Source organism: Acomys russatus, chromosome 10, assembly GCF_903995435.1.
Source record: "Acomys russatus chromosome 10, mAcoRus1.1, whole genome shotgun sequence".
Classification (NCBI taxonomy): Eukaryota; Metazoa; Chordata; class Mammalia; order Rodentia; family Muridae; genus Acomys; species Acomys russatus.
Genome location: NC_067146.1, coordinates 19,653,661 through 19,677,204, shown reverse-complemented (window position 1 = coordinate 19,677,204; position 23,544 = coordinate 19,653,661). Strand labels below are relative to the sequence as shown.

Here is a 23,544-nt window from a genome sequence, read left to right as displayed (position 1 = left end):
GGCATGACATGCCTCTGGCCAGGTCTTAAAGACAGTAAATTTGTTTCAGCACTGAGTAGAAAAAATAGCACAGAGAAGACAAATATCTGTAGGTCAGAGTACCAGCTATTCCTAGTGAAGCACAGAGACCAGCCCAAGTTTATATGCAAGCCCAGAGCTGCAGTTCGGGACACACTACCAGTTTAATAAGTGAGCAGGTTAAGGTCACTTTTCGTGTCTGCATTGAGTCCATCTAGTTTTTTCAAGCACGAAACATAGGGTCTCCCTCTCCTTACTCAAAACTGTGCCTTCTGGAATGCCAAGTACTCTATATTGCAGGAGAACTGTAGTCAAAGCCCCCAAATCCAAAGCCACCATAGTGAGGCCATCTTGGGTTTGGGTAATTAACAATAAGTTGGGACATTAGCTTCTAGGGAGTAGAAGGATTTAGGACAACTGGGGGTCAGCAGAGGGAACTTGGATAGTCTTGTGCCCTAAGCTAGGACCCGGAATCTTTTCAGTGTTACTCAAAGGCTGCAGTTCTTTCTGGAGATGCCAGCAGCACCACGTGTTTCAGGCTGCATTGTCCTTCACAGCAGCCGGTCCTTGTGACCTTCCTTTACATTTAGGTCGTTAGCACCCATCCATTCATCTCAGCAGATGTGTCTTCTGCACTTCGTATGTAGACCCAGTGACGAGATTCCACCGGCCCCTAGAGCTGTGGTACAGCTCACCAGTTTTCATACACAGAGTGAAGACAACAGGTGGGAAGGGAGGTAGAAAACAGACAGAAGCGAGGTACCACAGCCAGCCATTCTGAGCTCTTATCATATCTTTTCAAGATGGGCTTCTGACTTCGTTTGTACACTCGCCCCTTCTCACCAGAGCGTAGGAATGCATGTACAGGAGAGCAGGGTCATACAGACACACACGTCAAGCACGGCATGTTCTCAGTGACTCCCAGGCCCTTCAGATCAGTATTTCCTCTTCATAGATCATACTGTCCTCTACCTGCTCACCTGGGTAATTCCAAACACCCGCCAAGTATTAATTTATTGAGTATTAATCCGGGGCTGCCTCTTTATGAGGTTTCTCTATTCATTGACTTATCTTTAAAAAAAAAAAAAAAAAACCACTCTTCTTTGAGTGCTAGACTAAAATAAGCATGCGAGCCCAACAGACAGCAGAAAAATACACAATGCACACCACTTCTTTTATCCTGCGGTTGGCTTTGCAAAACGCAAGTAATTGTTTACCTTTTCTAAAGAAAAAGAAAAAAAAAAAAAACAAACAAACATTCCTATTACCGTTCAGAAATGGGAAAAGGCGATGGTGATTCCTTTCCTGTGTTCGTTGGGAAGCGCCTCTAAGCCATCACAACAGGACTGAGGGGAACTAGAGGATGTGCTGGCAAACACCCACAGACAAAACAAGGAAGCGTTAAGGAGCAGGCAGGAAGTGTTTGCACTGCAGTCTGATGACTGTCTTTCAGTTCTCACCACATATCTACCGGGTGGCTACTGGGCTGAAGACTGAGTTTGATGGTATCTCCTGTGAAAGGAGAGCGAGCTGGCTGGACTGGGGAGGCAGAGTCTCAGACTGCAGGCTAGTTTTTGAGAAACTGAACCAGGCCATGGCAAAGTCTTGGGGTAGAGTAACTGGTGATGCTGCCCCTCACTGACAGCGTGGACTTGAATTAGAACCCCTCGGATTCAGTCACTGCCAGCGACACAGCAGGACAGGAGGGAAGAATGGGACCAAGAGGGGCAACAGTGGGAACCCTCACTCAATGCTGCTGCTTCCCCCAAACCAGACTCCTCCTCCAAGGAACAAACCTCACTCAAAACTGTTCTGGAGTCTTCTCTGGAAGTGTCACCATGGTGCAGCTCTTCCCCTTCTCCTCCTAGTTACTCCACCTGCCTGTGCAGAATCTGGTGTTTCCCCCCATAAAGAATTTATTAGCTGTGGATGTACCCATTTCTCCAACTAGAATGTTGTAACTTACAAGCACAGACCACACAGCATGCACCCTTCTATTCTGTCCCTTAGCAAGAAGCTAAACAAAAATCAGGTGCCAAGGACTTGGCTAAATGAGAATTCCGAGTAAGTGAGCCCTACATTGTGGTGTGTCAAAAATCAGTTTTCAACTTGAGAATTTTAAATGCATTTATGAGCAATAAACTTAATTGCTTTTTGGTAAGGAAAGATTCAAAACAGTGAATCTATAGATGCCCATTAATTTTTGTATTGCTTATACATAGTTATGCTGATGTTTTGCAAAAAAAAATTAGAGTATGTCTTTATCTTAGAAATGGTATAAACTTCCTCTCACAATATACCCAAGCTTGATAAAAGAAGATGCTGTTTACATAATGTCTGTTTATGTGACTAAATCATAAAAACAATCCTCAGTTAATAAAACCCCTGTGTCTCTTGCTTGGCCATACAGAATGAAGTGCGGAACTTACATAAAGAAAACATGAGCATTCTGGAAGCTGCCAAAAAGTATGGTTATGAAGTAGTGGACACATTCACAATCACGATGGGACGACACAAAGAATTCCTGCAGGGCAGCTGCGGATGCCATTTCCATGAGGTATTTTTTCAGGTTTTCAGAGTTTTGCAGCTTTGAGTTGCTGACTTTAGTCTTTGTTTATCTATTTTATACCTTTAATGTATGGTCTGTGTTGCATTGCATGAGAAAGATTATGTGAAAAGGAGGTTAGGCGGCCACCAGCTTCGTGAAGTGAGGTGATAGGAGTTAGTATTCAGACACAGAACATCCAGGACCATGGTGGTTGAAAGCAGGAGAACGCTGGAGGCTGAGGAGAGCTGCCTTCTCCAACAGACATCACACCCCCTTTCCAGCAGAAACCCTGGGAATGTACTAAGATTGCCTCCAGAATCATCAGCGAAAAGCTGCTTACAGGAACATGTGATTTGAAGGGATCTACATTATCGAAAAGCCCACCCAACATGGGTGACAGATCACGGACGCCTCTTTCCCAGAGTTCCCTGCTCAACTTGCCAGCAACCCCACCATAGAGTCTTCTCCCCAGAGCGATTGCCACTGCATAATATAGCCTTGGGGATAGTATTTGAGAATCCTAAAGATTTCTGGGATTCTTGAGTCTTGTAGGGTTCTTAACTGCTTGAGTTGTTTGAGTTTCCCACCACCCTCCAGGAGGGAATGCTTCCATTCAGAAGAAACACCACACTTGGAATACGCGCTCCTTTGTTAGCCCTTGTGTGAAAGGAGGCCTCAGGGGAGTCTGCTGCCATTCAGGTGAAGGGTACCCACGTTTACCTTCCCATCAGATCTTGATTCGCCCCACTAGTTCTTTCTTGATCAGTTCCCGTTGCAGCCCAGAACACATTTGGTCAGTTAACTAGGGAGATGGCAGCTGTTATTTATTTCTGATCCCGTTGTTTATTTAGTTGACTTCACTGCATCTCGGTCCCCAGAGCCTCACAAATACCCAAGAGCCATTAAGATGGTTCTCTATGCTCTGCTGAGAGATGCACACTATCTTCTTAAGTGACTAGTGACAGTATATCTCAGACAAGTAAAAGCCAGCAGCCACACTGGGAAACATCTAAGTTTTCAACTAACAGCTTGAAATAGGCCATTTGGAGTATACTGTGTGTCTGCCAATTACTTCCACAAGAAAAGACACCACTCATAGAGTACTTGCTTTATTTATAAAAGCTAAATGCTTAGAAATACATGCCCCAGTAGTTTGGAGGAAAACAACAACAATAACAACAACAACAATGAACCGTCCAGGATCACAGTAGATCACAAAAGCAAGCCAATTGTCACCAAACTCACAGAAAATAGCAGTTTGAAAAACAGCATGCATTTTTAAAACTTCTTTTGGAAAATGTTTACTTATTTGTGTTTGTATAATGTGTCTTCAGTTAGTACATTGGAGGAAGAGTGTGTGCTTTTCATATTCAGCGTTAGTGCTCGGAAAGACTAACAAGCAAGTGTCCTCCAAAGACTTGAAAATGGAAGCTGTCCTTCCCACATGATCGTATTACACTTATCTCCCGTAGTTTACACTAACAGTCTTGGAATTTGAATACCACACACCCACACAAATTCTTTGAACTGCCCGCAGTAGAATACTGATTCATAATTACTTCTAGCAGAAACTGTCTTTAATTTACAAAAGAAAGACTTAAGCATGGCCTTATGAGTATTCACTTATGAGGCTCTGGTGCTTTCCTACAGCTATCATGCACAGATTGCTTTTGGTTGACTATACTCCTAATGTCTTAATGGCAAGCCATGTGCGTCTCCCTCAGACGACTTCAGCTGATTCCTGAGTGCCACGGTCCATGCTCACTCTCTCAGGATTGCAATGCAATTGGCTTCCAGGGGCATTTGCCTTTGCAGCTATAGCATGGAGTTGATGGGGTCATCTTTCTCAATTGACCCCTGTCCACAGGGTCTCTGAACTCACTCATTGATCATGGGCATACTTGAAGCATTTGTACGTCAGGCCATCTCTCATGATGACATTGACATTTTATAAGCTCTCTAAAATATCACATAATGAAATGTAAAATATCTGTTGTTTATCATTTTTTTGCTTCGTGTTCATTTTATAAGGCTGACAAAATACGTTCATCTGAAAATTAAAAAACAAAAAGTCAAACAGGAATTTTATCCTCTGTACTCAACTAAACTATCCGCAACACAGTCAAGGATGCTTGAAAGGTGTTGGTCCAAGCACTGCAGCGAGACATAAGCATCTCATTGCTCTATAGCCAGAATCCCACTGCACACAGAGCAAACCTGCTTCTGTGAACCCTGCCCGTCACAGGTGAACATGAAAGTCTTGGAAAGCATCTTTCGTCTGCCCAGGCACCAGAAGAGAATAAGCTGTCATCACAAATCCAAAAGCTGTTTCCAAAAGGTGTGCATCCATTTTGACTGAAACACCTTCACTGGTTAGCAAAGCAGGTGTTTCTTTTATGCGTGGGAACAGAATCCTGTTTTCCCAGTGTTTATATAGGACATCAAAGAGGCTCTCTGGGGCTCCTGCACAGTGCAGGTTTCAGGTGGTGCCTTGGGTTGCGTGGCAAACATCTACTGGGAAAAGCAGAGACCTGGAAACAATATCAGCCCAAACCTAGCTACGGAAAGGGCAAACCCATAATAATTGCTGAGTGGTTCTTAATTAGTCTAATCAGCTGTGCAGGCCTTATGTAATAGCTTTAGTTTCTGGCGGATATGACTGTAACTTTTGACTCAGGAAACAGAAAGCATCTGGCGTTAAGCCCCAACTGCTTGCCTTGGTATGCAGACGTGGAAGGAAAGGAGGAGTGAGTTTTAGTTATGTTAGTGATGGTTTTTCCATGGTTCTTTAGTCTTAATACTACACACGTTATTATTTGACCCAATTGGATAAATAACATGATGGCCCTTAGAAATAATAATTTTTCTCTTTCTCCTCTTTCTCCACATTTCAAAATTTAGTATCTAAACACAGTGAGGAGTGAAAATTAGTAAAATACTTTGGGGCAGAAGATGTAGCTCAGTGATAGGCCCCTTGGCACTTGCTTAATGAGCACAAGATCCTAGTTTCAATCCCCAGCACCACACACACACACACACACACAGGCAAACACATGCACACACACACTTACATACATACACCCACACTCCCCCTACACATACATATACCCGCACTCCCCCATACATACACACATACACAGGACACACACACACTCAAACTCTTTAAATTCATCTGTCTAAAACTGAATTAATAACTTTTAAGGGGGGCATAAAAGAACAAAAAACCTAAACATATAACTGATACAAAAAATCCCAGAATTTAACTATTAGCATACATTTACTGTTTGTGAATTTTTAAAACTAAATATAATTACATAATTTCTCCTCTCTCTTCTCTCTCCAACCCCTCTCCCTCCTACATCCCCCCTCACTCACTTCTAAATTTACAATCTCTCCACCTTGAATTAGTATCTTCAGGTATACATAAATGCATAAATATATACATACAACCTGCTGAGTCTGTTTGGCGTTGTTGTATATAAATAATTCCAGGGCTGACCACTTGCTATCAGAGCATCAGTTAGGGGCTCATCCTTGGAGAAGACCTACCCTCCTCTCTCCAGTCATTAGTTGCCAATTGTCATTTATCTAAGGATAGAACCCTGTGATATTTTCCTCTCTCCACCTTAGTGTATCTATTGGTGATGTTGTCATCGCTCAGGTCTTGCTTAAGCAACTATGTTGTTATGGTCTCATAGGTATAAGTTCCCTGTCATTTCTGGGAGAGACACAATCACATGGTTGACTTCTTGACTTTTGGGCTCTTACAATCTTTCCACCCACTTCTTCCGTGATCTTCCCAGAGTATTAGATGTGTGGTTGTGTTATAGATGTATCCATCTGGCCTGGATACCCCCCCCCCCCCCGTGATTAGTTGTTCTCTGCGTCTTGACCCTCATGGCTTTCCGTAACGGTCTCTATCTGCGGCAAAGACAAACTTCTTTGATGAAGGATGAGAGCTACACTTATCTGTGAGTACAAGGACAAGTATTTAGGGTACATGTAGCAATTATACTGGTTGAGTAAAGTAGCTATAATAGGCTTGTCCTCTAAGATCTGTAACTTCGCTAGCCCTGGGTAATTGGCTAGGTTTCTAGAAACATGCATGGTTTCCCTCCTGTTGAGCGGGCCTTCAGTCCAGGCAGACAGGTGTTGGTTGCCACCTAGATATGAGTGCCACTACTGCACCTTTAAGGAGAGCTTACCAAAGCATGGGTATTTGTAATAAATTACTATGACGATTTTATCAGAACATGTTTTTAAGTACTCTAAGAACTTTACTACTGTTTGAAATCATCTGAAGAATGCATTAAAGGACTCCTGAGAGCATCTCACGATCCATATATCTTCAAATACAAGACTCAATTCCCCTTTAATTTTCGTTCCCACTAGCATGCCCTGTGCTGGCACTTACAAACTGAAGGTTTTGTTTATCCTTCCTTACCAGTTAACAACCCAAACAATTCCGTTACTGAGCCCTGTTTATGTGTGAATACTCTTCTAAGTCTTTACCCTATATTCTGTTCCAAATCTTGTTTATTCTCTGATACGATTATCCAGCATTTGTTTGGTGAGTCCATTTCTTGATCTAAACAGTATAAAGTAAAAATAAATAAGGCACATTTGTTCCCTGGCCTCAAGATACTATTAAAATGAGGGTTATAAAACCCCATATGACACAATACGTAGAGCAGCGTGTTAGAGATAGGCAAAAGCCTTGGTGGATGCAGCAAAAGAAGCATAGGGCATGGTCTGAGGACTGAGGGAGCCTCCTCTTAAAGAGACATCAACAGCAAAAGCAAAAGAAATCAAACAAGCAACAACAACAAACGTGTTTTTGTTTGGTTGTGGTAGAAAACTAGCCCTAGCCAAGGCCCAGAGACGTAGGCCATTCCGACCTCATGAAAGAGTGAGTTACTCTGCTGTCAGAGAACCAGGAGAAATTCTGGGTATGGTATCATCTGTAAGCATCAGTAAAAAAGAGGGCCTGGGGGGAAAACCCATCAAGGTCCAAATCGTGGTGAAAACTTAGCTCTTAATCCTGTAGGTAGTAGACAGCCACTGAAACTCTCACAGGGAAGAACGGACTGGTGACATTTTGTATGAAAAAAAATTATGACCCAAGAACTGGGTGATACTTTTAAAATACTCACTACTCAAAAAAAAAAAAAAAAAAAAATCACTACTCTTTCAGAGAACCTGCACATCACTTCCAGCACCCACATGGTAGCTTACAAGTATCTGCAACTCCAGTCCTAGGGAGTCTGATGCCTTCCTTGACTAGAAAATTGCACCCACGTGTCACACATGCACATTTGCAGGAGAACACCCATGCATAAAAACAAAATAAATATATCTGTTTTCAAAAGTTAGGGCATATAACCAAAGAGGGAGAGTGTGGAGAGAACTAAACCAAGAATGTAAGCTAATCTTTCCAGAAGTCAGATGGGAAATAGTGAAGGCCTACTACAAAAAGGGCAGACGTAACACACGGAGACAGAAGCGGACAAACGCAAGCTATTTTTAAGGAGCATAATCTGTAGGTGTTATCTGTGGAATGAAGGCGTGGGAAGAATCAAAGGGGATCCCTGACTTGCATGACTGATTAGAGAGCTGAGGCAGCAAGTGAGACAAAGAACCGAAAAGGTGTCGGCTTAGGGAAAAGATGACTAGTTCAGTTTTCGACATGTAGCATTGGAGATGCCTGTAGGACATCCAGGTGGTGTTCTGGACGGGCAGTTGGAGATGCAGGGATGAAGAAGATCAAGGGGCAGGTTGAGACTGGAGGTGGGATTGGGAGTCATCAGTAAATAGGCAATAGTTGAAGCCATAAAAATAGATCAGGAAAAGCTTGGGGAAACACGATCAGGTAAATCCAGAGTATGAACTGTTGGAGGCCGAACTGTAGTATGGTGTGCACTGTGCCAGGGAGAGTGGCCTGGAAAGCAACAGCATGAAATTATCAAGACAGAACCAGCGATGTTGACTGTGGCCAGCACTTCATTTCAGAGAAGGACTTCAGGATCCCCATCACTTTGCCAGTGAGAAGCTTCTATGTGACGCTGAGGAGTATATTTAGACACTGGTGGCAGGAATGGGGGACCGTCAACTGCAAAGATATATCAAATGGGAAACACGGATTCATAGGCCTTTTATCTAATTAAAAACAACAACAAAAGGAGAAAGGGTGATGGTTGTAGAAGAGAAAGGCCTTTGTCATGTTTGTTCACACAACAGAAACAATCAAGAGTTTAAAAATACAGACAAGAGCGAGGCTGTTGGAACAGCGCCTTTCTCCACTAAGGTGGGCAAGAGGTCAAAGTCACTGGTGCTGGATGGGGAGGCGTCTCTTCCTCCTTCTCATGTATCTGCAATATATTATCTTGATGCTTTCGTTTCACAGCACCCTGTTACAAGTTCTAGAACATTTCTTTCCCGATTTCTGTACCACTCCCCCTCCCAGTTTAAGAAATTGATTTCAGACAGTTCCTTCAGTATAAAGTGACCAGCACTCATGCCACTGCCTGCAGGCAGATTCTCATGTTCTCTACAAGCAAATGAGAGTAGAGACAGGTACCGGTGAGTTGCCTGTTGACAATGGATTTGGATTAGAGGTCAGTACTGGATGAGGGTGGATTCAGATTAGAGAAGATTATCTGGTGATGGTGGATTCATCAAGCACAAGCCACCTCAGGCCTTTCTAAGATGACTGGGTATAAAATTGCTATACTAAAGATAGTAGCCTTGGAACACTCTGTCCTAAATGGGATGTCTTCAGCAAACCCCTCCCCTCAGCACTTAGGGAGCTATGCAGAAGAGAAGGAGGAATATAAAAGCCAAAGAGAAGGGATGACACTGAGGAAACAGTGTTTTCCAGATACAGCAGGACTGACACAGATACGAAGCCACAGAGACTGCGGCAGTATGCACAGCTCTAAGCCAGATGGGGTCTGGCTGAGAGGAGAAGTGGACACGTGCTCCGATCCCTAATCCAGAAGCTATCTCCAACTGATGTCCGCTTGCAAGAGACAAATCAGAAGGGGGGGGGGGGGAATCCATTTTCTCCAGTGGCATCTCACTGGGTACATAAACCACATTTAAGGGTAGACAAACTCAATAGTGGTTTTGTAAGGTTTTTTTTAATCTCATATTTCATTGTTTATACTTTTTAAAAATCTTAATTGTGCTTGTATATTACAGTTTCTGATTTTGTTTTTTTATGCATTTTGGTTTTGTGTGTGCTGTGACTGTTGTGTTTCTTGTGCTTTGTTTACTATTATTATTAGCATTATTCCTTGCCTTCTTTTTTTATTTGGCTGTTTCTAAAAAGAGAGAGAAAGAAGGTGTGGAGTCGGATGTGCAGAGAGGTGGGGAGGATCTGGGAGGAGACAGAGAGGGGAACCACACTCAGAATATACTGTGTTAATTTCCAATTTGAAAAGATAGTACTGCATCTCAAGTAGTTGGTGCTACTGGCTAAATCGGAGTCTTTCTCTTACGAAGGATAATTAAATGGAAGATAAGCCAAGTGTGTTGTTGTTCTATGTTGAACTGGTACTGTGCCTCCTATACTTTACAATACCAGAACCTAGAATGTCAATATAGCTAAGAAAATGATGCTCGCCTCTCAGTACCTCATGCTGTATGCAACAGACCATAATAGCTAAAAGTACACTACCAACTTTAAGCAATCTTATTCTTATCCTGAGCCACCTGGAATAGCATTGTCCATACTGTGGACTTCTTTGTGAAGACAGGACCTGTATTTGAAAAATATCTCTACTCTGTGGGTTATAAAACAATATCGGATTACTAAGTGATCTCAAAGCCTTTTACAATGAATAAAGTTGAACTTTGAGCTGACAGTGCAGCACTGCCTTTCATCCCAGCACTTTGAAGGCTGAAGCAGGAGGATGACTGAGTGCAGGAATTTGAAACCAGCTTGAGCAACATAGCAAGATGACAGAAAGTAAGAGGCTGTCTCACCAATTAATTTATTAATAGTTAATTAGTTAATGTCTAGGTTCGTTTGATAGAGTTTTTCCAAACTTTTTTAAATATGAAAGCTTTTTCTTTTTTTCATAAGTTCATTTACATATTTAGTATCATATATGATTTAAGAGCTTGACCAGTTTTTCAGAGATGATGCTTCCTAGAAAGTCCTTCATAACTGCTAAATGGGAAAACTAAAGCATCCTTATTTCTTAAGCATCTTCTGTCTTGCTCTAAAGAAAGAGTCAACAAATCAGATCCAAAGCATTGTCATTGCGATTAGTAACCACTATTTACTTTCCATTGCAAACGGCAAGTTCTTCACTGGGCTCCTATGACCCACAAATACTGTGGACAGCCCAGTGCTCTGCCACAGTACAGCACAAAGACCAGCTGTGGAAGAAATGGTGGCCACCCTCAACTACAGCAAGCCTTGATTTTTTTTTACAAACTTGTTCTCTTGTGTGAGCCACTTTACTTTCAGAACAACTGTGCACACCCCACCCTAGATGAAGGGAAAGCAGACATAGCAAGTAGGCCTAACATTAGGCAGCAAGGACAGGCTAAAGGGGGGTATACAAATATTTCTCCTCTCTTTTACTTGAGTTCCTGTGAAAAAGACTCTAAAGACATAAAGGTATTTACTTCACCCAAAGAACTCCTCTTATAAAATGTGACTGAGCAGGCAAGGGAAACTACAGCAGATGCCTGGGGAAGAGGCCCACCAGTGGGAGCCCACAGACTGAGTTTTTACAGCCAGATATTGATGCAGCCACTGGGTCCTTTCCCCAGGACCATGCAGCCAAGGACCTGCACCCATGCTTACAGTATCCTACAAGGAAACTCCGGAGTTAGAACTGGAGGCACAGGTGTAGTAAAGAATAATTTGATCTTGAGGCTTAAAAGAGAAAATAAAGATAAAATTGATACCTGGCCAAGAGCGCTCTTAAGCCTGTTCCCAGACCTCCTGGAGTGTGGAAATGAGATCAAGGCTGCGAGGTCTCCTCATGAGACGAGAGCTCCCTTAAAAAGACCAGCGTTGCCATGGCAAATCCCCATAGGGAAGCCAACAGTTGAAAACATTGGTCACACAAAGTATCTCTGAGTGACAATTGGCATGTCTTTGTTTTGTTTTGCTTGTTTACTTGTTTGTTTTTGAGACTCCCTGTAGCCTAGGTTTTCCTAGAACTCATTACATACTCCAGACAGGAGTCACTCGTGGTGATCCTCCTGTATCAGCTTCCCATGTACCGGAGTTAGAGGCCCGAGATGCCATTCCCAGGTCGATGCCTTATTCTTATATATAACATTAAATTCAAAAGGGGGGAAGATGAAACAAACACCGAAGAGTCGACTTCAAAAGGATCTGAAGACCCAGGAGACGGCTGGAACTAGAATAAATAGGAACTTGGCTTATAATCAATGAGACGGAGGTGATACTTGATTTAAGGATGGGGTGGAGTCGCGGGGAAGCTGCGTGGTACTGCAAGACAATGAATGGTCCAGAACCCCGTATAATCAAACTGCTCACTTTACAGCACAATTTGTTCCCAGAGCCAAAGGTGAGGACCTACAGCAGTGGTCCTCAACCTGTGGGTCACAAGACCTTTAGGGGTTGAATGACTCTTTCATAGGGGTCAACTAAGACCATCAGAAATATCAGAAACTTACATTATGATTCATAACAGTTGAAAAATTACAGTTATGAAGTAGCAACGAAATGATTTTACAGTCTGACGCCACCACGACACGAGCGTCGCAGCATCAGGAAGGCTGAGGACCACTGGTCCATCGACTAAGCTCTCAGAGGAAGGAGGGTGGTGAAAGAGTTGTGCAAGGCAGCGACAGTGTGCTCACTGGGAATCTGGAACTCCCCAAACAAAACTCACCCGTATTTTTTTTTTTTTTTAAGTTATCTTGTGCCCTGATCCTCAGCATCTTTGCCTTATTTGAAACTTGGACTCCCTTGAATCCATACAGTTTCTTGAATGTGTCATAATTAAATATTTGGGGAGCAAGCAAGAGAGAAGCATTCCTTACAATCTGCCAAGGTTGTGTGATGTCCTCGAGTGGAATTAAAAATAAGAACTATCAGTTTCTAGCTGCTTCATGTTGCTTTAGTTTGATCCTATTTCTATGGATTCTTAGCCTTCTTTTTCAGCTAGTCATGTTTACGAGACTGGCTGGCATGCCAAATGACTTTAAAAATAAACAGTACTTCAGCAGTATTTTCACTTTTTTTTTACAAGGGGATAGTGTATTTCCCACAGTCAGTCGCATGTTTTGCAGCCATAGAAAGTGATCAGCTCTCAGACCTCATCCACGATTGTCATTTAAATGTGCAGTCAGAACATCCCCCTGAGCCAGTCCAGGGCAGTCCTGGAACACTTGCACCACAGAAATTGTTTCCTATTTTGTTCTCTGAACCTGGAACCACATCAGAAGTTCCTTGGAGGTTATTCAGGTCGAGATCAGTTTTAGACAAGGCATTTGCTTGTCGCGCATCTGCCTGATGCATTTCCAGTTCAGAGAGCCTGTCCTCTTTGTAATGGCTTTTGGAAAATTCAAAGTTATTTCAGATGCACCTATTAATTGCCAGGGCAAGGCATTCATTCTGATGAATGTTTATGTGAAATCAATTTTGAGTGTTGAAATTGCCCAAGCTTAACAGTTTAAGTTGTAATGCTTATTTTATGGTGTAACTTAAAATAATCTTCCGTTTGTTTGGAAAATCTTAACAAAAGTCATGGCTCAAAACTAATCAAGTTGAAATGTGGCATTTCTGCACACTCTAAAAATATCTCTATGGCCACATTTGTATTTACAAAGAACAAAAAACATACCGTTGCAAACTGAGAGATATCTCAACATATTTTTTTTAAATCTATGGGAAAGTAAAAGTTACTTCTGAGCTACAAAAGACAAAATCCCTACTTTTGCCTCCAGTGTCGAGCATTAGCAAGCTGAGCATCTACGGAGTTTTCATCTGCCCTTCCCATTGGTTTTCACTCTCAAGTTACCCTAAGTACTGAAGTTAGCAGATTGACATAGCAATTACTATTGAAAGACTGTAATTTTTTCTTGAAAATAAAGTTAGAAGTCCATACCTGTGTGTCTTATATTCTAACCCAGACCTTTGCTGTGATAAATCTTTACTATAAGATGTGATAAATGATGACTTTATTGTACTGACCAAGGCTATCACATTAATAGGCTATCAGTGTTTTATGAGATCAGCTGTCCTCTATATTCCTCTTAATTGAAAATATAATCCACAAGAGTAAATTCAGAAAATAGGCCAAGCAAAAAAGGTAAAAGGACACACTTTGGATTACAAAGGGGGAGAGATCTGTTGCTCAATACTTCTAGATAAATCCTTCAAACATTTGCCAAGGCATATATGTATACAACTATTATTATTCACCTCACATGATGACTGTCTTGCTTACTAAGTGGGCATGCCTACTTTTTGCAGGTCACCTCCTCTGTAGCCCACGGTAGAGCTAATAGTTAACTTAGTGTTAACTAGTCCCTGGTAGAGGTGATCTGTGTGCCTGATTTCAAGGTCGAAATCTTTCATAGATTCTTTTTCTAATACCTCATTTATTGTCACTGCACGGAGGCAACCTAACATGTGTGTCACTAGCTGCACTCTTTCAAGGCTACACTACATGACACATCGGCTGGGTTTTAGCAACCCCAAGTGCTCCTCTGATTTTTTGGGAGGATCCCAACTTGGCTGGTTTCCACACAACATCAAAGAGAAGGAGTTTTTTACTATACAGGTATCAAACATCTTTTTTTGGCATATTATTTCCAGCCCTTAAAAAATGTGCCTAAATTACTTTTTCTCCTCTTTAGAAACTGGCAGTGAAATAAGATGGTATTTTGCCGCTTAGAGACAGGTAGCAGCCTGATCGCTAGATGCTAAGTTTTACAAATAAGTTCAAAGACATAATAGGCATGGAAAAGAGATCTCATGCCTACCATAAATTAGCCCCAAGTTTCCTTAATGTACTCGGGAACTATTCATTACATGGAAACAACATGGTGCCTGACCTTGGAGATCTAGTCCCAGACAATGTCTTTGAAGTCCCCTCATTCTTGTTCCTACTTCAAGTATCTTAGACATGTGTCTTTATATAGTCCTCTTGAGGGTAGGGACCATATCTGAATTCCTCCATGTGTTCTCTAGCGCAGAGAACCCGGAATATTGAAAGATGGGTATTACAGAGCAGGGGCAGTCATCAGGTAGCTAGATATGAAATACTACCTTATTTTATTTCTCTTTTTCTTTTTCATTGCAAAAGGATTACATGAATTCTTGTTCACTCTGAGAGTTTAAAAATAAGTACACACAGTAAAAGTTAAACTCCTCTGTGTCCATTGGGGAGGTGTGCAGCATGGTGCATAGCTCCGTTTCAAAATCGTATTCTCAATTTTAATCCTATTTACTTAAAAGTTTTAGGCTGTCAACATTTATAGTTACTAGATTTGTATAACACTGAGAGCAAATTAGAATTTCTTTATTTCTCTATCAAAATTTTAGGGAACAATGAGAATATATGAAATACTTTTTAATCTGAAAAATAAGCCCGTTCTTGCCATCCACTATTGAATATTGCCTACATTTCAGCTATTGACCTACATTTTTAAATTGTATAATTCAATGGCTTTTATTACATCTTTATGTATTTTTATTGTATGTGCATCTATGCATGTGCACAAGTATATCAATCGGAGAACACAGACAGTAGTCAATGTTCTTCTGTTATGTGGGTTCTGGAGGATTGAACCCAGATTGTCAAGCTTGGTGGCAAGCACCCTTACCCACTGAGCCATCTTGAACCCCAATGTTACAATCAAGTTCCAGAAAGTGTAGCATTTAGCGTTGCTTCCCATAAAGAAGTGTTCTATCTTATTGTAGTCAGAAACATAATAATACAAGGTAAAATATACTTAATCTAACAAACATTGAGCATTTCATTAATGCCAGATTCTGTCGCAAACACTGTATTCAGACCTCTGACCTCTGAAAATGGGCAAGAGAGACCCACAGATATGCTCAGTTCTGTATGTTACCCCCACAGATCTCAATATGCCCCCCACCCACTCACTATGAGCTCTGACTCCTGGAAGTAAGACAAGGTGACCTGGTGTGGACTTTGGGGCAAGCCTCTGCAGCGAACTCAGGCATCACTGAGTCATTCCAGCACAGGCACCCCCTTGTTAATGGGACACAGTAAACTGTATCTGTTGTCAAGCAGAAGACCGTTTATGGTTTTCCCCACAAGGCTTCTTAGGCCGGGTAAATCATGCAAGCTGGCCAGAATGTCTGCCCATCCATACATCACAAAGGCTATGGGTATCTGGAGCCCTCAGCACAATCATGGGCCTCTCTATAAAAGCATGCTGTTATCAATCCATATTTTCCTCCTGCTCCTGGGAGACCCTGATTCTGAGATGAATTGCTTATCAGATCTGATGTAAAAATGTCCTGTTGACAATCAGGATGAAGATGGGATTAGAATGTTCCCTAGATGTTGGATTATAAAGGCATTAGGAGAATATATCCCTGGCTGGCATGAATCTGTGAGGAACAGAAGGGAAACTGGACAGAGAGTCATGTTTCTGAAGGACAGTGAGCGATTCAGCTGTACCTGGAACTTAAAGGCTGTGAACCTTGGCTACGGTTAGAGCTCAGTGGCCCTGAGTGCTTAACATGCCCAAGCCCTGGGTTCAACCACAGCAATAGACACACACAAACACACACACACACGCGCGCACACACACACGTACATGTACACATACACAACACACATACATACATACATGCACACACACGCAACCCACATCACAGATAACAAGCTGTAGAAAGATGAGGCTCACCACCATTGCTGTTGTGTGTAGTTACACACACACACACACACACACACACACATACACACACACACACACACACAGCAGAGAGGATGGTGTGGGAAAAAGAAGGATGCAAAACTCCTAAAAAGGCCAGTTTTTACCTTGGCAAGGATGAGGTGAGTCTTGATTAGTTTTGAGGGGAAACATGATTAACACTGGTGGGAAAACAGCTCATACAGAAAGGCCCCCCAACCACCAGTACTTTTTATTCTTAAATGATCATGATTGTTTTCTTATATTGATTCATAATATGTATTTTTTAGACTTTGACATGCATCCTCCAATTGCACAGTGCACTTTAATCAGCTGCGTAGTCCTGACGTCGTTTGTCTTATTTGCCCATGTATCTATCACTTGTGGCTCATTAACTTTGGTCTGGATTCTTCACCTGCAGCCTAGTAGATCATTGTTGAACTTAATTATTTGCTATTGCAAGGGGTGATTTTTAATATTTTTCCTAATTATCGATAGGCTATGGTAAAGCTTTATCATTTTAACACATTTTTATTGAAAAATAAAATAATTCATATTACATCTCATTTTCTATCCCATCCTCTACATCCTCCCATTCCTCCCTCCCTCCCACTTTCACCCCAATCCCCTTCCCTATGACTGTGACCTAGGGGGACCTCCTCCCCCTGAACATGGTGCTAGGGTATCAAGTCTCTTCTTTGTAGTCGCTATCCTTCCTCTGAGTGCCATTGGGCCTCCCCCACAAAGGGACATGGCCAAATATGGGGCACCAGAGATCCTGTGAAAGTCAGTCCCCAGTCTCCACTTAACTGTGGAGAATGTTCTGTCCCTTGGTTAGATCTGGGTAGGGGTTTGATGATGACTGCACGTTTTGTTCTTGGTTGGTGCCTTTGATCAAGCAGAACCCCTGGGCTCAGATCCACCCATCATAATGTTCCTCTTGTAGGTTTCTAGGACCCTCTGGATCCACCTACTTCCCTGTCCCCTATATTTTTCTCACCTAGAGTCTCAATAGGATGTTCTCACCTCTATCCCACTTTCCTGGTAGGTGCAGACTTTCATGGGACCTGCCCCTTGGGCTAGTGTCCAGTTATAAGTGAGTATATACCATTTGAGTCTTTCAGCTTCTGGGTTAACTCACTCATTATGATCATTTCTAGTTCAATCCATTTGTCCACAAATTTCGGGAATTCCTTGTTTTTAATAGCTGAGTAGTATTCCATAGTGTATATGTACCACAGTTTCTTTATCCATTCTTCTACTGAGGGACACTTAGGCTGTTTCCATGTTCTGGCGATTATGAATAAGGCTGCTATGAACATGGTTGAGCAAATTTTCTTGTTGTGTGCTGGAGCATCTTCTGAGTATATTCCAAGGAGTGGAATAGCTGGGTCTTGAAGAAGCCCTATTCCCATTTTTCTGAGATAGCACCAGATAGCTTTCCAAAGTGACTGTACTAGTTTGCATTCCCACCAGCAATGAAGGAGTGTTCCTCTCTCTCCACATCCTCACCAGCATGTGTTGTCACGTGAATGTTTGATTTTAGCAATTCTGATGGGTGTAAGATGGAATCTCAGAGTTGTTTTGATTTGCATTTCTCTGATGACCAGAGATGTTGAGCATTTCTTTAAGTGTGTCTCAGCCATTTGATATTCCTCTGTTGAGAATTCTCTATTTAATTCTGAGCCCCGTTTCTCAATTGGGTTATTTGGTTTGGTGGCATTTAATTTTTTGAGTTCTTTATAAAGTTTGGATATTAGACCTTTGTCAAATGCAGGGTTGGTGAAGATTATTTCCTAGTCTGTAGGCTGTCGCTTTGTTCTTTTGACAGTGTCTCCTGCCTTACAGAAGCTTCTCAGCCTCATGAGGTCCCATTTATTAATTGTTGACCTTAAGGCCTGGGCTGTTGGTGTTCTGTTCAGGAAGTTGTCTCCTGTGCCAATGTGTTCCAGGCTCTTCCCCACTTTTTCTTCTAACTGATTTAGTGTCTCTGGTTTTATATTGAGGTCTTTAATCCATTTGGACTTGAGCTTTGTGCATGGTGACAAGTATGGGTCCAATTGCATTTTTCTACATGTAGAAATCCAGTTAGACCAGCACCATTTGTTGAAGATGCTATCCTTTTTCCATTGAATAGATTTGGCTTCTTTGTCAAAAATCAGGTGACTATATGTGTGTGGATTCATATCTGGGTCTTCAATTCGATTCCATTCATCAACCAGCCTATTGCTGTGCCAGTACCATGCTGTTTTAACTACTATTGCTCTATAGTACAGCTTGAGATCAGGTATGGAGATTCCTCCTGAGGATCTTTTATTGTATAAGATTGTTTTAGCTATTCTGGGTTTTTTGTTTTTCCATATAAAGTTGAGAATTGACCTTTCAATGTCTTTAAAAAATTGTGTAGGTATTTTGATAGGGATTGCATTGAATCTGTAAATTGCTTTTGGTAAAATAGCCATTTTTACTATGTTGAATCTCCTGATCCACGAACAAGGGAGATCCCTCCATCTTCTCAAGTCATCTTCAATTTCTTTCTTTAGGGACTTAAAGTTTTTTTCAAACAAGTCTTTCACTTGCTTGGTTAGCGTTACTCCTAGGTATTTCAAATTGCTTGTGGCTAACATGAAGGGTGTAGATTTCCTAATTTCTTCCTCTGTATGATTGTCATTTGTATATAGGAAGGCTACTGATTTTTTTGAGTTAATTTTGTAACCAGCCAGTTTGCTGAATGTGCTTATCAACTGAAGGAGTTCTCTGGTGGAATTTTGGGGGTCACTTATGTACACTATCATATCATCTGCAAATAGGGATAGTTTGACTTCTTCCTTTCCCATTTGGATCCCCTTGATCTCCTTGTGTTGTCTTATTGCTCTGGCTAGAACTTCAAGAACTATATTGAAGAGATATGGAGAAAGTGGGCAGCCTTGTCTGGTCCCAGCTTTATCATTTTTAAACGTCAGCTTTAGAATACATTTTTCAGTAGACTCATTTTGGTTTTCAGAGTAAATGATTATATATTTATTTCCACACAATGCTTTGGTAATTTCCTGTAAAGAAATATTTTGTAATGTGAAGTGTTTTTCCATCCTGAAGTAAATTGTATGTGCTAGTGGGGTGGCATGTACTACTTCAGGGTTTTTAAGTAGATTTAATTCACAATAGCAGTTCTGAAGGCATTTTTGTACCTATATATATTTTGGTAAATCAAAACGAACATAATTCTCTTGATTTGCTGGCATTCAGGATTCAGTATCAAATCAATAGTGACTTTCAAAAATGAGTTTGGAAGCATAATCTTTTATTATCCCATAAAAATAGCTTTCAAAAATCAAAGCAAAGCAAACCAAGTGTGGTGGGCCTAGTCACCAACGTGGGCATTCGTGGGCCTGTTTCCAATGGCATCCAACAGGAGCACTGGTGATTCGGGAGTATTAATTAGCCTGGCCTTCAGCATCTCATCTGCCTATCCCCAAGATCAACTTAAATGCTCTTAAAATCAGAGCTAAACTATCTAGTATCCCATTGAAACCTGGCACAACAGAGACACTACTTTTAGGTGAAATTTATTTATCTCAGAGAATGTGCTGAGTACATATTTTTGGAAGTCCTATCTACATGTCTTACTTAGGAGTAGCAAATACATCTGCACCAAGTATTAAAATAACGTTTAAAGCATTATAGCCCCGTGTGTTATGCTATAGACTTGTTTTCATTTCACATGTAATTAGCACATAGACCATCATGGGCAATTGCAAAAGGCAAACTTAAAATAAAATCAAATTTAAAATTGCCTTTATTTTGGCTGCAGAACACTGAAATAATACTACTTCAGTGCTTAAATGTTTCCTCATATAAACTTCTAGTGTGCTATTCACTAATTTTTTCTTTTTATTATTATTATTTTAATTTATTATAATTTAGTCAGAACACATCCAGATTGTTATCCCCACTTGTATCTTTCCATTTCCCGCCTCCCTCCTTCTGCCCTATTCCTCTCCCCTAGACCTCTGACAGAAGAGGACCTCCTCCCCCACCATATGACCACAGCCTATCAGGTCTCATCCAGATAGCCTGCTTCCCCTTCCTCTGTGTGCCAGAGGGCCTCCCCACCAAGGGGAAGTGATCAAATAGGGAGCACCAGAGTTCATGTCAGAGGCATTCCCCTCTCTCCCCAAAACCATGGAGAATGAGCTGTCCATTGGCTAGATCTGAACAAGGGGTCTAGGTTCTCTGGATGCGTTGTCCTTGGTTGGTACAAGAGTTTGTGCAGGCCCCGCTGGGTCCAGATCTGCTGGCCTTGGTGGTCTTCTTGTGGGGCTTCTGAGCCCTCGGGGTCCTTTCATTCCCCCCCCCATTCTTCCATAGTACTCTCAGCGCTCCACCTGGAGTCCCGCAGTGAGTCCCAGCATCTGTCCTCATCCCCTGCTGGAAGGAGTCTATTAATTGAGGACACTCCCCTCTAAAATACAGAAGGTCTTCAAGAAGCATAGGTGGCTTCTAAAGCCTACTATACCTGCATTCTGACACGCCCACCTTGGGGTGGAAGGGAATAGCAGGAACTTCTCTCTTGGGATCTGGAATGTCAGCCTACGTTTAACAGGCGAAGCTGAGTTCTAAATCACAACCCGCAGGAGTTCTATGCCGCAGCTGGATGTTTTCACTGCCCTTTATATGAGGCACCTGGTCAAAGGGCCCTGATGGAAGAAAAGCCAATAGAAAGCAACTCACGCCCTAGGGTTTAACAGGGCCACTGGTTATAGAATACACTGCTGGGGCTTTTTTCCTCAAATTCTAGTGTTTTCTATTTCTTTCATTGTCTTATGATCATGCACATTGATTATGTTTTTTAAGTCAAAATGAGAGTTAATAGAACACATAAAAACAAAATATAATCCTTACACTGAAAAGTCACTCTGTTAATATTTTGATACACACATTTACAAAGATTTTGTTTCAATTATTATTCTAAAATAGTTCGTGTTTACTTAAAGTATGTAACTGTACTATTTATTTCCCCCAATATGTGGGTTTCCCCCCTAGATATCCTGTTTTGTTTTCACTGCACTACCTTTATATAGGGTCAAATGATATGTACCTTAGTCATTGCATTACACCTAAAGCATAAAGAAATGCCTATGTGAAATTGTAAATGTCTATTTATCATCAGTGAGTACTTTCCTGTGTCCCAAGGACAGACAGGAAAAAGGCCATATTATGCTCATATGATGAATGTGATGGCGTCCACATTTTGTTCATTATTTGTAGAGAGCTCCCAAGCACCATCGCTAGTATTTTCTCTCCTTTCTTTTGTCTGACTTCTGAGGGACCTCATCCCCTCCCCAGTTTCTCTCTTGGTCCCTATTTCACTTCCCCCCAAACCCTCAGTTTTAACACCCTGAGTTCTGTTTGCTCAGAGGCAAAAGATAATGATTTAAGTTCCCACCAGAACAGTGTTTGGCTAAATATAACTATAAACCATAAATATGGCCTCATGTGTGGCTGAACGTGGATATCTACAAAGTAGCTGTGACTCATACAAAGTGGTAATGTGCAGAGAGAGACCTGAGTGGCTGAGGTAGGACCAGAGATGAGAAGGGGACCTTTGATTGTAGACTCCTTAGCTTCATGGATGCTCTGTGACAGCATTTGTCAAAAAGGATGTTTAAAATGAAGATATAGGTGCATATACATACAAAATATACAAAGCTTAAAGTATCAGCTATTCTGCAGGTTCCACAACTTACTAACTGTCTAAAGAAATGAAACTTCTAACTATACCACTCTTACCTTTTGTATAAGGACTAGAAGAGTACTTTTATTTTTTTCAGAAAATAATTTTAGTTGCCATTTTGTTCCATGACAGACTCAAAGTACTAAGTTTGAATCAATGACATAGAAATTCACAATACTGTCTGCTGTACTGTAGACAGAAAGTGTCAAACCATATGCTACTGTATCTGATTTGAATACACATGTGCTTGTGTGTGTATGCACGTGTGCTGATGCATACACACACACACACACACACACACACACACACACACAGTGTGGGAAATGTATCATATGGAACAGATCCTCAGTCACACTGGGAACTGAAGACTCAAAGTTTGAAATTCTAACTTCACCTTTGTTCTTTTTTGAAGCACAGGTTATACTAGTTCTTACTTATGTAAATTGTATCTGTGCCATTTAGGCAACATCTGTGTGGCAGCATGCAAGCATGGGAGTTGGTTATATTGCTCTACATGGTGTTCGGGTATTTATGTTTTTCCACCTCTGATTTCTTGTTCTTTATTTGCAGGTAGTGAAATCAAAGTTATCCAGAGAGCACCATATTATCAAGATGAAAAGATCCGAGAACCATGTTGTGGGGAAATACTTCAGCAGGCAAAGCAAACTGCAACGCCAAAACTCTGCCCCAAATGTTCATTCACCGTATCATGTCAGAGGTCCAATAAATCAGGTCTGTTCTGAGATCCTGCTCAGCAGGATGTGTGCGAGCCAGAGGTCTGCGCGCACTCCCTGAAGGAGAGCTGACTTCGGAGTTAGCGACAAGCGGTTCACCTGGATGACGGTCTGAGAACCAAATGTGCCTCACACCTACTTTGCAATGACTGTTCACTCACCAGTGCAAGCATGCATAGCAAAGCACACAGCCTATGAAAAAGCAATGACACATTGGGCATCTGTTAGTTTCAGGCAAAAGGATAGAGGTATAAGGAGATCACTTGAAATATGATCACAAACTAGAACTATGTGGACCAGGTATTATATTGCAACGATAACCAGATATACAGAAACGAAACAACATGGGGCTAGGGTAGTGCTGTGTGTGTACTACCCTCTCCCAAGGCTCACTAAGGTAAAAGATATCACGGAAGCAATACATTCCATGTGTAAGAAAGGATAACACATAAGGTCTCTACCCAGAGCAAATGGGGTTTTTATAGTGGTTTGAGCTTTGTGGGTTTAATGCAGATGATAAAAACTATTTCCTTTTATTCTTTTGAATTGTTATAATGGAAGGAAAAGGACAGGAGTGATTCTCTACAGGGAACTGAAAGAGATTCTCTGTGGAGGGTGGGAAG

General features: G+C 41.5%; 1 protein-coding gene across 1 annotated transcript in view; it reads left to right on the top strand.

Moving 5' to 3' along the window:
- The window catches only part of Cped1 (cadherin like and PC-esterase domain containing 1), a 279,328-nt gene extending 256,198 nt beyond the window's left edge, over nt 1–23,130 (top strand). Inside the window, exons 21-22 of the mRNA XM_051151876.1 lie at nt 2,429–2,575; nt 22,758–23,130. Coding sequence (XP_051007833.1) covers nt 2,429–2,575; nt 22,758–22,982 — 372 coding nt within the window. The 3' untranslated portion in view covers nt 22,983–23,130. The remainder of the gene's footprint in view (nt 1–2,428; nt 2,576–22,757) is intronic.
- The last annotated feature ends 414 nt before the right edge of the window (nt 23,131–23,544 follow it).